This window comes from Haemaphysalis longicornis, unplaced genomic scaffold, assembly GCF_048455015.1.
Source record: "Haemaphysalis longicornis isolate Haplotype H1 unplaced genomic scaffold, Haemaphysalis longicornis Haplotype H1 scaffold_9, whole genome shotgun sequence".
In the NCBI taxonomy this organism is placed as follows: Eukaryota; Metazoa; Arthropoda; class Arachnida; order Ixodida; family Ixodidae; genus Haemaphysalis; species Haemaphysalis longicornis.
In genome coordinates, this window is record NW_027526460.1 from 67,304,854 (window position 1) to 67,320,801 (window position 15,948).

At 43.9% G+C, this 15,948-nt stretch overlaps 1 protein-coding gene across 2 annotated transcripts in view; it reads right to left on the bottom strand.

The window, feature by feature from the left end:
* Window positions 1-889: 889 nt before the first annotated feature.
* LOC144151567 (uncharacterized) overlaps window positions 890-15,948 on the bottom strand; it is a 33,108-nt gene continuing 18,049 nt past the window's right edge. Inside the window, exons 3-5 of one of the 2 annotated variants that reach the window (XR_013318901.1) lie at window positions 5,625-5,707; window positions 1,826-1,906; window positions 890-1,092 (exon numbers count right to left, since the gene is read on the bottom strand). Coding sequence is in view for 1 of the 2 variants with exons in the window: in XM_077682667.1 (XP_077538793.1) it covers window positions 1,089-1,092; window positions 1,826-1,906; window positions 5,625-5,675 (136 nt within the window). In the remaining variant the exon portion in view is untranslated. The remainder of the gene's footprint in view (window positions 1,093-1,825; window positions 1,907-5,624; window positions 5,708-15,948) is intronic. The other variant, XM_077682667.1, reaches the window with a different exon arrangement.

Consider the following 15,948-nt stretch of genomic DNA (forward strand, 5'->3'; position numbering starts at 1 on the left):
AAAGGCTTCCTCATATATGTATGCGGGACTTAATGTTGACGTCAGCATCAGTTCATCTGGGAGAGCAGGGTATGATAGCGAATTTTCCTCCCAGAGCTGGAGACCGTACCGCACAAATTTTGCTTTGCATATCGGTCTGTCTGCCCTTGAATTCAACCTTCCGCCCTAAAGTTGAAAATTTTGTCAACAGAGGATATATCGTCCCATTCGTTCCCAACAACTAATACTTCAGTTGTTATTTACACGTTCCATAATTAGCACAACAAAAAACTCCTGCCCATATGACGCAAAATATACAGACTTAACCAGCATTTCACCAATCCTTTAGTTAAAATCGCACTTTGAGTTTGTTTTGAGAGAACAAATAGAAATAATACGGCGTTAAAATTGACTCATACAGGATACTGCACGTGCTAGGTAAACGCAAACACATCGAACACCGCCTCCACTGATGTAGTTTCAGGCAGAGCAAAAAGCAAAGATAAATTCACGCGATGCTTCAGAATAAGGGGTGCGAGTGGTGCGATGTCAGCAATATTGAATTGCTTTGAAAAAACTTCCATGCAATTTAGCGCGGGGCATGGGGATGGGACAGGAAGAGCGTGAGGGTTGGGAGCGGAGAATAGGGAAAGCTGAAGACTATCGTATTTCGACGTGATTTTCAGTGAAGCAAGCATATCCGCAGTGAATTTTTTGCTGTCTATTTATGTCATATAAAGCCATTAAAAAGGTTCCTCAATAGGGCTTTGACATTACTGGTGCTCTACTTCAACAATTGTCTACATACCATGCAAACGTTGTTTCGTTGGGGACGGAATGAATGGTGCGACAGTGAGCGTTTTCGCTATACGTAGTTATGATCACCCAACAAATAAGACAAAAGTCTTCGTTGAATAAAGAAAAATATTGAAATTTTGTCAATCGCCATTGCGAGCACTATTAATCATTATTTTCTAGGCCTGGGCTTGCACCAAGCGTAGTAAACCCTGTAATGCCGCCATTGCGGGCAATACTGCTTGAACACTTTCCTACACCCTCTGAGGGGCTTATGGATGGCCTCGTTCCACACACGCATTTGACATTGCCTTTTACCTGTAAACAGAAAAAAAAGTGCAATTACTGCTAAACAGTACCGAGCCTACCAGAAAGGGAACAGACCTATTTAGAAGCAGGTGGCTTCAACCGAAATTATATCGAGAGACTTTCAACCAGATGACCAAAGAAACCGCTAGGAACCAAATACCTAGTGGCCAAATAAGGTGGCAAAGGAAGACCCAAGCTCCCTGCCAAAAACTCTTAAATTCGCCGACGTTAGAAGTTCTGGCAATTCGATGATATTGCGCAACATATTTAATTAGGTTGTACGGATAAAAAATGTCGTGCTCGAACTTATATTCGTCTGCGCATAATCCTTGTGAAAATAGTTTTTACCTTAGCACAAAGCACGCAGCAGTAAAATTTCATGTTTCAACTTTCACTTCTTGATGTAATAAAACGTACAAAGCTTGTACACTATAGCCCTATGTTTTGCATAGTATGATGCCCTTTTTAACCATATCTGCGAAATTTCTCGGGCAAAAAAAACTGACATTTTTCGGTTAAATAGAGAAAAACGGTGCTGGAAAACACGCAACCGTGGTTAAAAAAATTTGGTCACGTGTCTTTTATCATTGAGGAATTGTAAAAGTGCTATCTACAATCGCTTATTTACAATCAAGGGCAATTGAAAGCCTTGTTTTACAACACAAACGAGCTAATCCAAATGGCCCGTTGTAGAAGAAAGACGTAGACAATTCAATACATTGGCTTATAATTGTGCGCTTACCATAGTGCCGGGTTTCGAAAATTGCACAGAGTTCGTCGGGACACCAATATATAAGCGTGTAGTTCTTTCCGTGTCCCGTTACTGGAAAGATAAAAAGTAATGGGCTTAATGAGTAAACTGCCGTGCATAAAAAACGATTAAACTGAATTGGAGCCACACAGTTATATGCGAACGAGTACGGTTATTTACGATTTTGAATTGAACTAAAATTATCTTATTCTTCGCAAACACAGAAAAACATCTATACACACACACAAACACACACACACACACACACATATATATATATATATATATATATATATATATATATATATATATATATATATATATATATATATATATATATATATATATATATTTATATATATATATATATATATATATATATACATATATATAGCAAGGAAATGAGGGGCTCGTTGAGGAAATATAGAGAGATACGGCAGCAGTCTACAACGCCAAAGGAGGCATAGGGGTGTGGTTAGGCTCTTTTTTCCTTTTCACTACGGTTAATGAAGTAAACATTTTTTTTAATATACAGAAGAAAGAAAGAAAGAAGAACACGCGCCCAGAGTTGGGCGCGTGTTTCTTTCTTTCTTGTGTATATTAAAAAAAAAGTTTACTTCATTAACCGTAGTGAAAAGGAAAAAAGAGCCTAACCACACCCCTATGCCTCCTTTGGTGTTGTAGACTGCTGCCGTATCTCTCTATACATATATATATATATATATATATATATATATATATATATATATATATATATATATATATATATATATATAGAAAAATATTGAAATTGAAATGTTGACGCGTGTAACACACGCGTCAGCGAGTTCAATAGGTGGGATGATCGCATGAAATTGTTCAACATTGGCTTCTCCTTGAAGCAGGTTGCCGAGCCGTGGTATTTAAACCACCAACACGAATTCACCGACTGGTCTGGCTTCACCACGGAGCCGGAAATACATTTTGACTCCCTTAAAGCACGGAGTGACAACGCGAAAAGGAAACTTGAGGTCCGCGCGCCGCATGCTAATGAGACATACACCTTATACATCGAGGATGTTCTAGCGCTGTGTCGCCGCGTCGACAAAGATATGCCGGAGTCAGACCGTGTCCGTCACATTCTCAAAGGGATCGGCGAGTTCGCTTTCAACACACTTGTCCTGCCGGACCTTTCCGCTGTAGCAGACGTAACATCCACCTGTCAACGTATCGACGAACTGCTATCGATCCGCCTCCCACGGCACACGGCGTCTACCACTCATCTTGGGAACGAAGACGTTCGTGCGATGATTTGAGCTATAGGTGTCGGAGAAGTGTACGGTAACATCTCTCATTTCGCGCCTGGTGTTCGCCAAGCCGCTACGGCTCCTGGCCTTCGCGAAATGGTTAAAGAGGACCTTGCGGCAATGCCTGTGCTACTGCCTGCTGTCCATGCGGTTGCCCCATCAACACCGTCCTACTCGGAAGTCGCTGGCCAGACACCTCTGTCGTTGCTACCGACCACGACTCACCCTTCGTCTGGCTATGTAGCGGCCATGCCTCACGCGCCGAGCTCAACGCCCTACTTTCCGCCAAGTCAGCACTCCTCCGCCAACCGGCCCGTGTCATAGTATTGCGGCATTCGAGGTCACAAATCGCGCTTTTGTCGATGCCGCCAACGGGATGAACTACGTGGCAATGCTGCCTATGAGTGTGATAACGAGCCTCGGAATTACTACGGCTACCGGCGGCGTGCGTACCCATCGCCTCCACGCCGCTCCCCGTCCCTGTCTCAATCTGACGACGTTGCTCGCAGCTCCCATGAGCCACGACCCCGCTCGCCTTCACCAGGCCGCCGTTCAGTTACTCCTCTTCGTCCTGCGTCTTACGTCACCGACCACCACCAGGAATACCAGTTAATGCAGTTTTGGGAGGGAAAACTACATCTCCTCCGAAGCTTACAAGTCCTCCAGAACTTCCTTCGAACTTGCTGTCAGTTTTGTTTGAAGGTGTTTGTGTCGATGCCCTATTAACACTGTTGCGAGCGTTTCAGGGATAAGTGCGGATTTGTGTGCTCGTCTAGGCAACGTACGAACACCCCACGCAGGACCTTTTATACATGGAGCGAACAGCGGCGTGCTTAAGCCATCCGGACAATGCATAGTGCGGATTGTTGTTGGTTCTCTTCGGCGTCATGTTCAGGGTGCGGTGATGTCACCCTGTGCTCATCATCTTAATTTGGGTTAGAGTTTTCTGTCACCCGGATCCGCCTTCATTTCATGTGATCACCCTGAAATTCAGCTCACGGATACAAAGCCGCTCAACGGCATTTCTAAAGTACCGCAGCTACAGCTCACAGCAAGTGCAGATTGCGTTTAAAACCCCCGCCGAAAGACGCTCTTTTCCGTCTGCTGAAACGCAATCAGTGACGGGGACGTGCTTATAGTTCCCTATCCACGTTTCCTGTTTAAATGCGTCGTCATCCCGACATGCCTCGTCCGTTTCGCACGCGGATCAGCAAAGCTTCTGGCTACAAACACGACTACGGAATCCATATTGCTCCCCGCGGTTGCTACTATTGCTTCTGTTATGTCTGACGATACGCTGTCGTTTGTACCCCCTGTGCTCCGTCTCTTCCGTTTTGACGCCTCCAAAATCTGAGCCAACTCTTTGCTCACTTACGGCTGCCATCAGGAAAGATCTCTCAGAAAGCTAAACAAACCAGCAGCTTCAGCTCCATGAAAAAGACAAGGACGCATTCGACTGCCTTTCTAGCAAGCTGGGGCAGACGTCTGTGACAGCGCATCGTATCCAGACAGATGGGACCGACATCATCCGCCGTCGCCCGTACCGTTCGTCATCGTCGGAACAAAATGTGATGGAGGAAAATGTAGCGGACATGCTAAAATCAAATTAATGGGACAAAAAGCCAGGACACCTGAAGGGGGTTTCCGAATTGGGATGGTCCGGGCCCGAACACGACGTCTGGTCATCCTACGAGCCTGTTGCGGAGTAGTCATACCTCGGCAAAACTAGGCACCACTCACTCACACTCACATAGAAAGATATAATCCAGACATTCCAAAGAGTGGCTGTATAAAAAGGATCGTAAAGTAACAACCACGGAAAATGACACTAACAGCATACCTTGACCCCAGAAGCCAAAAACAATATATTGCATGATTACTTAAAGATACAGGAAGTTGTTAACTTGCGGAATTTTTAAGGGTTTTGCTCTGTAAAGAGCGATTCTGAGGATTATTTTCATTGTTGTATTTGCTACTTCTATTTAACTTATATGTCCAATTTACATTGATTTATAATTTACTTGCCGCAAAATATTAGCGCAGGTGCTGTTGCAACTATTTGTTTGCCATAATGCCTAAGACGCGCCAAACCCTTGTGTTTCTGACAAATGCCAAAGAAGGTTTGAGTTCAATATTTGGCTTCTTTTAACTGCGTATAAGTAAATAAAAGTAACCTAGCCGCGCAGAAATCCACGTGTACAAACAAGGTTTTTAAGACATACTAAATAAAAGAGCAGAAAAACGCGGGACAAGGAGAAGAACTACACAGGACGAGCGCTTAGTAACAACTGAGTAAGCGCTCGTCCTGTGTAGTTCTTCTCTTTGTCCCGAGTTTTTCTGCGCTTTTATTTAGTATGTCTCCATACCAACTTGCCCACTTGTCAGTGCTTCTAAGTTTTTTAAGATAAGCAGAAATTTGGAGATGCATTCTTTCGCACAACAAATAGAAATATTCGGGCTCGCAAACAAACAGTATTTCTCAGGCGGAGCTTATATATACTTACCTGGGAGTTTGTATGTGGTCAATGTCGGGCCAAACGAATGAAAACCTCGTCCTGAAAGGGTCCCAAAAAGATTTTCGTGGTGTCTATGCAAAACAACAAATAAATATCAGTTATCAGGTCACAAAGGTTGAGAGGTGCGTCATTCTAAAAGAGGAGTTTTGTAATAACGTCCCACCGAATAAAATTTGTAAATGATTCCCTGGTACTAAGCACTTAGCATATATGTAATACGGAAAAGCGATGTGGCGCACTGTCGCACAAAACGGGTGCAGTACAACTTTATAAAAGAACCATAAAATATGAATGAACGTTTTTGTTTTACTCGTACGGAGTGTTGTTACTCCCCTCAGAGCTCTGTCACCGATGTTAGTAATAAGCCATCCCGACGCTGTCACCACTGTTGGGACTGGGCATCCGAGCGCAGTCACCGGTTTAGCGACGTTGCATTGCTCCGTCCGCTATAGACGCGGCAGAGAGCATATCGGTATAGTTCTCGAGCCGATGAAAAGTTGAAGCGCCATTTATATACAGTATGTACGGGTGTAACAAAGTCGTTACACAACTCGCACAAGGGCGGCAGCACCTCTCCAGTCGGTGCCTCCGAAAAGTGCCGCTGTAGAGTGCCTCATTTTTTTCTTTTATTAACACGGTCTAAAACAGACATCTAATGCCGCTTTCGGAAAGGGCGTTCGATTGAGAAGGCGTCACTTCTTATCAATGACACAATATTAGCTAACATTAAAAATCGAAAATAAACCAAGGAGCTGTGCCTGCACAATAAGGAAGCCTTTGACTCCCTAAAATATGAGCTACTGCTTAATAAGCTGTTCATTTATGGTGTACGTGGAATATCCCTTGTTTTTATTAGGTCCTACTTGCATCACCGTTACCAGACTGTGAATGTTGATGGTACACGTCTTCAAAATTAATGTTGTAACAGGGTGTCCAACAGGGATCGAATTTAGGACCGTTCCTCTTCCTTGCTTATATAAATGATATTGTTTTCATAGCCTATTCACCACAACCCGTAATGTATGCAGATGACACTAATATTTTTTCCCGTCTAATCATCTTACATCAACACATTTTGGTATTTTTTTGTAAACAATTCAACAACGCGCTTTTTAAGATACTCATGATACAATTTGTTCTTCTTATTCTGACGTATAGGATTGAGCTCATCCACAGTCTGCTAAATATCTTTGTTTGCTTGGAGGTAAATTCTTCTAGCGGGAAAGCAGTGCAGTGACAGTCCTTTAATATGCCCTCAAAAACATCATAGACGTTCTCGGCGTCACATTGCAGGTAAACAGGGTTCCAGTCCGCCGATTCAATTGAGTGTAGGCATATTCCTCGAGCTCGGTTGCTAACTTTTCGCCCAAATATTGGTAAATGATCGCTCAGGTCGCGTGATAGCACACCACTGCGACATTCGTATGGACGTATGTTTGTCGAACATTTGTCTAGTAGAGTAGCACTGCGCGTAGTTAATCGTGTGAGCACAAGGATAAGATTTCCAACATCATAAGTACATAATTGAGCATTCAGTTCTTTCGCGTACTTATTACTACAACACAGATCAATAATATTGTCACCCAAGACAACATAAAAATGTTTTTCAGATTTTGAAGACGCCAAGAACAACTCGAAAAAATCTAGAAAGTTCCGTTTTCGCCCTTGCGGCGGTCGCTATAGTAGTAGCACTATCACTTTCAATAGCCGAACAGCGAAACATTCCAGATCTGGTGAGGTAAAGGAAAAATCATGCAGTACTTAAGAAGTCAGTTCTTTGAAATCAACGGCTTGGCCACCGCCTCTTTTGGTTTTGTGAAATAAGTGCTCGGAAACATAGCCATTCAAACATGGCGCATTTTGAGGATTTGTAACCCAAGTTTCTGAAAAGGCGAGGATGTCGTAGCGCTCATTAAAAGATTAAAAAAAAAGGGTACGTTCATCTATTTTGTTTTTTATACTTCAGATATTCATATGACTGACTGAAAATGAAGTTCCAGGACTGCGGAATTCACGATGATATTCCTCGGTTTTGTAGTAGTTACCACTAAAAACATGGTTCGTTGCCATATCGCAATAGCGTAGCTATTATCCCGTTAAAATGTTGTTTTCTTTTTTACAATTAAGGGATTTTGTCTGAATTGAGCAAGAAGACCAATGGGATGCATAGGGACCGCGAGCGCATACTTAGAAACACACTTTCCCCTCTTGCTTTTATAGCCAGCAGAGGAAAATCCTTTATAGGTTTGTCGCAAAAATAAGATATTTTAGCCCTAAATTTTGAACTAGGCATTCTATGGTGAGCATATACGAATCGGAAGGCTATTTTGCAAAAAATTTTAATCGCGGCGGAGATAATATTTTATATGTCCTAGAAGTTAACTAAATACCAAAGGCCTATTCCCCATCATTTCAACATACATTAAGAAGGGTGTTCATTATTTCAACACACGTTTTCAAAAACAGGTGTAAAGCTGCAAATTAAGGTGTTAGAAACTAAGACAAAGGGCGTAAAGGGAAAGGGTGTAAGGAAAATGGTGTAAGAAAGGACCGCCAACTGACAACAATGGTGTAAAAGACCCCCAAATTTGGATGTATTTTATACCCGTTTGGACGGGTACACAAAACATTGTCTACAAACGGGGTATGTTTTGCACCTCACGATGTATAACAGAGCATAAATTGCCATAACGTAATAGCAGAGAAGCTGCTCAAGCTTGAACTAAGTTCGGTGGCGTTGGCAAAAAAAGACTGAGGAAAAGAACTGCGTCCCCTGTTATCGGTGCACTGCCGCATATTAGGTATTTACATTGAAGCTGGCTTTGGAGCCTGTTAGAGTGTGACCAAAAAAGGCGCAAGCGTAGTCGTCCCTCTTATTATAGTATTTCTAAGGTACTAGTCTTCTTGAGGTTCTAAAACCAAAAAAAAAAAAAATCGGCACAGCTTACAACAGGATTGCAAGGCTGTAGCAGCCGCGTAGCTGGTGGTCAACATAGCGTGTTTTCCCTTTGTATCCGTGGTCAGTGTGGGGGAAAGCCTTCCAAACTGGAACAGACTTGTAAAATGCACCTAAACTTGGCCTCACCCCTCACTGCTTATCCTAGCTTAGCAAGAACTTCGCAAGGCCTAGCATACGTAGCAAATCGTAGCAACAGCGGAATAAACTAAGTCGACCCCGAGAACAGCTGTTCCTTTTTTGCCAATGTACAACCATTTCTCCCCGTTTCAACACCCTACAGAAAGCCAGACGAGTTACAATCAGTCAACACCCTTTTCTCCACACCAATACAGTCTTTTTAATTTCAAAGGTGGCAAAGCTAAACTTTGGCCATGCTGCACACCGTATATAGAAACGAGCGATCATTGCATAAAAACATTTTGTTTGCTTTTGAACATTTTTTACGAGTAGAGGACGGAATCATTGGATGTCTTTTTCTTTATAGTGCAATTATACATGCATGCATCGCCTTATTCAGTGAACAGCTGAACGAGTTTTCTATACCTTTTCAACACCCTAAGAAAACCAAGGGTGTTGAAGTTGATCAACACCCCTTTCCTCACAAAACGGTTGTAGAGCTAGGGAAACGGGGTTGGGATTCAAGATAAAGAATTCTATAGCCCTCCAACCTCCTTTTTCCACTTATAATTCACCTTTTATGCCAAAAAAGTTGTAAAAAGTTTAGTCTGTGAGTAAAGATTCTTTCATCCAGAATGAAAGTTCACATTGCATTGCACGCAGACACGGTGGTCGCAAAGGGAGATACACGAATGAGCAAAATTAATGCCAAGTGCTGTATCGCGCTCCCTGCCGCCACGACAACCACACTCTTCTCCTGCGCCTACAATAACTATCTCTTCTGCAGAAACACATAAATCTCAACGCCGAAGAATCGCAAACTCTGTGAAAGATACAAACCCACATATGTTTCCTGAAAAACTTATCGGCCGGGATGTTTAGAAGGAGGCTTTCCATTGAAACCAAACAGAGCGATAATTACACGGAAACTCCACCATCTTCCACGAAACATGGTCATATCGAAGGATACGCTTAGTGGAAAACAGTTCATACATTACATGTTCGACATATAGGTAGCCATCCGTGAGCTACACACCACCTCAAGTTCAGAGTGAGTTGTTCGAGAAGGCTAGGTAAGGAAATGCTACGCCTGGCTTGCTAGAAATAATATTCAACCGTTAAAATCTCTACAATTTTCAACGATCTTTCCCCAAATGCGTGCTCCATCTATATCAAAGGATATTTTGTCTTGATATATATATATGTATATATATAGTTTGCAAACATAAAAACTCACACAGAGCGCGAAAAAATAAGGTAAGTGGAGACAGAGACAAACGAAAGATTTCACGTGTTGCATATTTTTATGATGTTTTTATAAAGTAAAGATGCCCGGAAGGGAAGGGGAAGCACAAGCCACTGGAGCGCTGAAGAAAGGGTTCCACCTGAGATTTTCTCATTTTTATAGGCGCTTCTAAGCGCTTCGATGCCCTCTCGTGACTATCTGTGGTATCAACGCCGTGCTGGTCCTGAAGCTGCTCAGGACACTGCACTGGAGCCCCTGCAGCGAATCCCTGCGACGCACTTGACGGCATTCACGTTCAGTGGAACTGAATTAATTTTTTTTCAGATAGTTGAGCACAGTCCTTGCCATTTCACTTTGGGTAAAATGCACACTTTCGGTGGGCTCGACGGTGTGCTGTATATTATTTTTACTGCCAAACAGTATATGTCTATTCCACTCAGTTTTCATTCCGGTGTCATCGATTTACGTGGCGCCGCTCTGAGGCTCGTCCTCACCACCGCTGACACCTCTTTCACAACCATTTTCCTGCTTGCCTCCACCGATGGTCCTTTGGCAAGTTGCGAAGTCGGCAGCTAACGGCGGTATGAGATTATCAGATGATTACAAAATATAAAAAAATTAGGATGGGCGTAAAAATGCCCTGACGATTACTGCACCCCCTAATATAAAATTTCTGCGCAGCGCGAGCTGCAGTCTTCTCGGTCACGGCGCATTTCTGCTGCGTCTGAGGAAGTGTTCGCGTGACCAGCGAACGTACGGCGGCGAGCGCTACTCGACTCCCACCTTGCAAGGCGCCGTCGCCGCCGGCCAGCATGTTTCAAATCGTCTTTCAACATCCTGCGCAAACGCCACGTGCAATTGATTAGCGGAGAATAGAACAACGCCTGGGGAAGTGGCAGGGGGAAGGCGCTCCTTCGTGGCGATACATGAAACGTGTGAGGGAAAGGCAGTGATAGAGATGACGCCGGAGCCACCCGTGTCGTACTCCTCTTCACTCTTCGCTAGACGCTCCTCACCGTTTCGTTTCCTTCCTCGTTGCTGTGTTTGCTCATTCATTTACGCAGACATAAACATACGCCGCCACCGCGAAGCCCAGGTAACAGGTGCCAAAGGGCTGCCCCCTAAAATAACCGAAACCCACCGTCGCGCCGTTTCCACACAAATTCACTTCACCAAGTAACTGCAAATCCCTCCCCGTAGAAGAGAAACTTCCCTAGTTGGAACGCCGGCTTGAGCCCATATATTTTTTCCAGCTTGGAAGTCCTTCCGAGTGCCTTTTAGCCGATGTCCCTCACGCCTAAGTATGCGCTATTACCGATTGCTGCTTTATGTGTGCACGGTTTGCGGGTATGAAAAGGGGGGCGTGCACGCACAGGTAGGCTTCATTCCGCTACCGATGAAATGCCGGTTGCACTGGTATTTATGTGTCGAAATTACATGGCTCAATACGGTTAGTCGGCTGTTGTCCTCAATCGAGTGGTGCAGGTGTCGGTTGATGTGTTACACAGATATCTTTTCGCACTAAGACGCATGCGAGGGGAAAAGGAAACGGACAGCCACGTGTTTGTACGCCACAATAGAGCTCAAGGGCTTCCAGGTTTTAAATTGTTATGGCAGGGATACATGCCATTCGTTTAGAAGAAGAAGAGCAAGAATCGACATGGACCGAACACAAGCGCGAATGGAAGCAAAAAACAACGAAAAGCTGTGAGCACCGCCGTTATTGCCTCACGTTCAGCTCCTCAGGTAGCCGCGCATTCCTCCCGGATGAGCAGCAAATTGCCCGCTTCGAACGCCGGCGCGAGGGAATATCACTTCTTCAGAGTGCTTTTCAGGGGATATTTTGGACGGCGTCGGTCGAGGCACGCGCACATGACCGGTTGCGGGCTGGTGCGTTCGGAGATTTGTAGTGTAGAAAGGTGGGAGGGAGGAGGGAAGGCGTGCACGAGCAGCTATATGTTTCAAGCCCGTAGTGAGGGATGGCATGTACGTTGTGCTGGTGCGAGATTTAAACGCAGACTAATTTAAACAGGCCAATGGGGCCTGTACGGATTCCTTAGTTGTAGAGCAGATTGGGTTTGTGTGTTAGGCTATTTTCAGTATACCAACGCAAAAACCCGTAGCGTGATCTATGAACGTAAAAAAATGATATGTCACGCAGTTCGGTTGGCTGAGACGTGAAATAACGTCACTCTTTAAGGTTATTGTGACAGAGTCGCCACAGTCTGAAACCTCGCCTTACACAAGCAGTAAGATGCTTACGATGCGGTAATGACACAGGCAGTTCCATGTTTATCTGCAAGAACAAAGTGTGGATGCGTCTGAGGTTCATGCAGCTAATTGGCTAGGAAATATGCTCCATCGCAAATTAAGATAGACGTGTTTTGTTTCGTGCACTCCGTGTGCTGCGCCCAGCTTTGCAGGTCTTCCTTCTTCAAAGAATGCAAGGGCACCAACTTTTTAGCTAACATTTCTACCAATCGCGCCAGCAGGTTTAGTTGGCTAAGAATACCCACCGGAATTACGGCCCTCAGTAGTTGGGTACTTTTTGTCCCAAACCTTCGCATTTTAAGCTACGAGTGTCGTTGGGCGAGGGTTAACATCTGGACGTTGGCACCCATGGAAGATGTTTTAATGCTCTTGCGGGCTGCGGAAGACGGAGCTTTCGATTTCAGAAGTCTCCGTTAACATGCACGGTATACGTAGTCCTATGACTTGCCTAGAGCGCGCGATTTGGCTCTCAAGTGGCGATAGATAATTATTCAACCTGCACTGTACATTAGTATAGCACCCGCACGACCACAGACTCACAAACATTTTTTTCTTATGTATCACGGAAACAAGCTCTTATTCAGCTTAAAAAAGCGACACTTACATCTTTTCTCTGTTCAGCGTGAAAAGTCAAAATCGCCACACTTTCCTTCGAGGTGAACCAACCCCCCCCCCCCCTGCATTGTTGAATGCTAAATTATGACCATAAAACAACACCGCCAATTGGCTATACGGGTAAATATTATTGACCATAGTGAAATAAAAATCCAGTAGCCATTAGTACTGTGGAAGAACAGGGTAAACGCAATTACTAATATTGCTGATTTCAGCCAGCACCCTTACCAAAGGTTATCAAACGTTAGTCACGTCCTGTAGCTATGGGGTCAGCGCACCTACTGTTTATTGTAGAGGGGAAGGTGTTGACTTTATTGTCCGTCAATTACGGCAGCCTTAGACAACAGCGCTATGACAACCAGTGGGGACTTGTTCTTTCGGGATGATAGACAGAAAGGCGTCTCACCCTTTCAAGCAAGTAATTTTATTCAAAATATTCTTGCTGTTTCCCAAAAAAACAGAAGACATCCCCCTCGCGGGGGGCACGATCAAATGCACAGCATTTCCGAGGGGATGCGCCGGCAAGTCGTATCTCTCGATCGCGGGACCCGTGTCGCCATCTTTCGGAGGCGCGGGACAACTTGTGGCGCTTTCGAAACAAACCAGAAATGAGTGAAGGATATAAGGCGCGTTCGGTGCATCGAAATCTGTGTCGGTTTCATGGCTAGTAATGTGGCTAGTAATGCGCATACGGTCAGATATACCCATTATCAAGGCTCAAGCCATGCCCGTCTCGACCGAATATATTTATCGGCAAACCTTGCCCCTGAGTGTAGTCAATACGCTGTTGAACAAGTATCATTCAGCGACCATTGCCTAGTATCAGTTACGGTGGGAGGGGTGAAACAACGAAGAGCAAAGTTTAACCACGAACTCTGGAAGTTTAATATCAAGCGACTACAAGACGTAAAGTTTCTTGAATTGCTAAAAGAAAACAAATCACTGGAAGATGCTAATGAACACAACATTATCGAAAAATGGGAACGTTTCAAACAACACGTCAAAATGGTGGCTATCGAGCGCTCTACCGAAATGAAATTTGAAGCAAAAAAGGAGGAGTCTGATTTAAAAGAATTACTAAACCGACTGACAGTTGAAGAAGCCAACGACCCAGGCACTTTCATGGGAGACATACGTAACATAAAGGCCAAAATAGAAGCGATAGAAACAGAAAAATATAAAGGAGCATTGATAAGAGCACGGGCAGAGAATTACACTGCTGGCGAGATGCCAACAAAGCGTGCACTTGCGGATGAAAAACGCTACGCAAAAAAGAATGAGATAAGCCAAATAGAGTTTAACGGCGCAGTTACCGAAGAGCAACACGAAATACAACTCGCCTTTTTTCAACATTACCAAGACCTTTTCTCTTACAAAGAGCCTCAAACAGGTTTCGACAGTCTTTTCCTCACGCAACTGCCGCAGCTAGAAAGCGAAGTTACAGAAGGACTTGAAGCGCCCATAACCGTTAGCGAAGTTGAAGAGGCAATAGGGAACCTCAATAATGGTAAATCCCCTGGACCTGACGGGTTAGGGGCAGACGTTTATAAAGCCTTCAAGTCAGACTTGGCAGTTTTTTTATGCAATGTTTTCTGTGAATCTTTCAGGCAGGGTTGTTTACCTCCCTCCTTCTCCAAAGCCCATACGATACTTATACCCAAAAGCGATGACCCAGAACAACTTATCAAAGTAACTGGTTTCAGACCGATCACACTAACAAACACAGACTACAAAATTTTCATGAAAGTGCTATCTAAAAGACTACAATCGGTTATCAAAACATTAGTAGGGCCACATCAAACGTGTGGCATAAAGGGGAGGAGCATTTACACAAATATTCATGTTGTACGCAGTATTCTTGAATCGTGTGACATGGATTTCAGGCGAGTAGCAATGCTACAGATAGACTTCGAAAAAGCCTTTGATAAGGTTTGCCATGACATTTTGTTTAAAATTCTGAAACACGTCGGCATTGGTAAAGTCATTTTTGAAGGGGTTAAAATGGCATATCATAACTCGACCACCAAAATAATCGTTAATAAAAAAAACTAACAGATAGCGTTCACGTCCGTTCTTCGGTACGACAAGGATGTGCACTGTCATCCTTGCTTTTCGCTTTGTACATCGAACCCTTATGTGCCAAAATTAACAATAGTGATCTAATCAGAGGGTACGTTTTGGAGTCCAGTGACGTGAAAGTACTTGCTTATGCGGACGATGTCGCTTTTTTCTGCGTTGATCGCGAAAGTGTTTGTAATGCTTTGAGCATCACGCAGGAATTCTGTGATAAAACTGGCAGTTCGGTGAATTTTAAAAAATGCGTTGGTCTTTGGCATGGTGTTTGGCCAGCAGCACCAAGTGTTTACGAGCGGGTGTCTTGGTCAACGAAGCCTACGCGTTATCTCGGCATCCCTTTTGAGCATTATCGAGAAAATACGGCCTACTGGAACGAGAGAGCACACGATGTGCGCGAGCAAACGGAAAGATGGGGAGGTAGGAACATGTCCATATTTGCCCGTGCAACTGTCTGTAATGTTTTTTTTGTATCGAAATTTTGGTACGTTATGCAGGCATTCTATTGTTCTAGGTTAAATGTGCAAAAATTACATCGTATATTTGCAGTGTTTGTATGGCAGTCCCAGTTCGAAAGGACGAGTCGGAGCAATATTTTTAGACGGCTAGAAGGGGGTGGACTTGCACTGCCCCACTTATTTATTCGCCAACTTGTATCACGTTTTTCCTTTCTAAGAGACCAGTCTCACCCTTTTGTACGTGCTTTCTTGCAGATTAAGTTGGTCAATGCTTTACCTGATTTTGTTGTGTCCACAGTTCAAGGATCACGTACTAATGTCAGTTGTTTCTTGCGTGAAGTGGTTTTTGCTTACCGATTCTTGACTGCTCGTTTTTCTCGCGATTACTTGTCTTCAGTAACCCGCAAAAAATTGTCCAGAGATTTAACAGAATCCTTGTTTGCCGAGCCTCTGTATAGGACCCGATTCCGTGCTGGCCCAGGTCAGGATGTTTTAAAAAGAGTTAAAAAAATGACAGTACCGGGAGGGGTAAAAACCTTTTTTTGCAAGCTGCACACAGAAACACTACCGGTT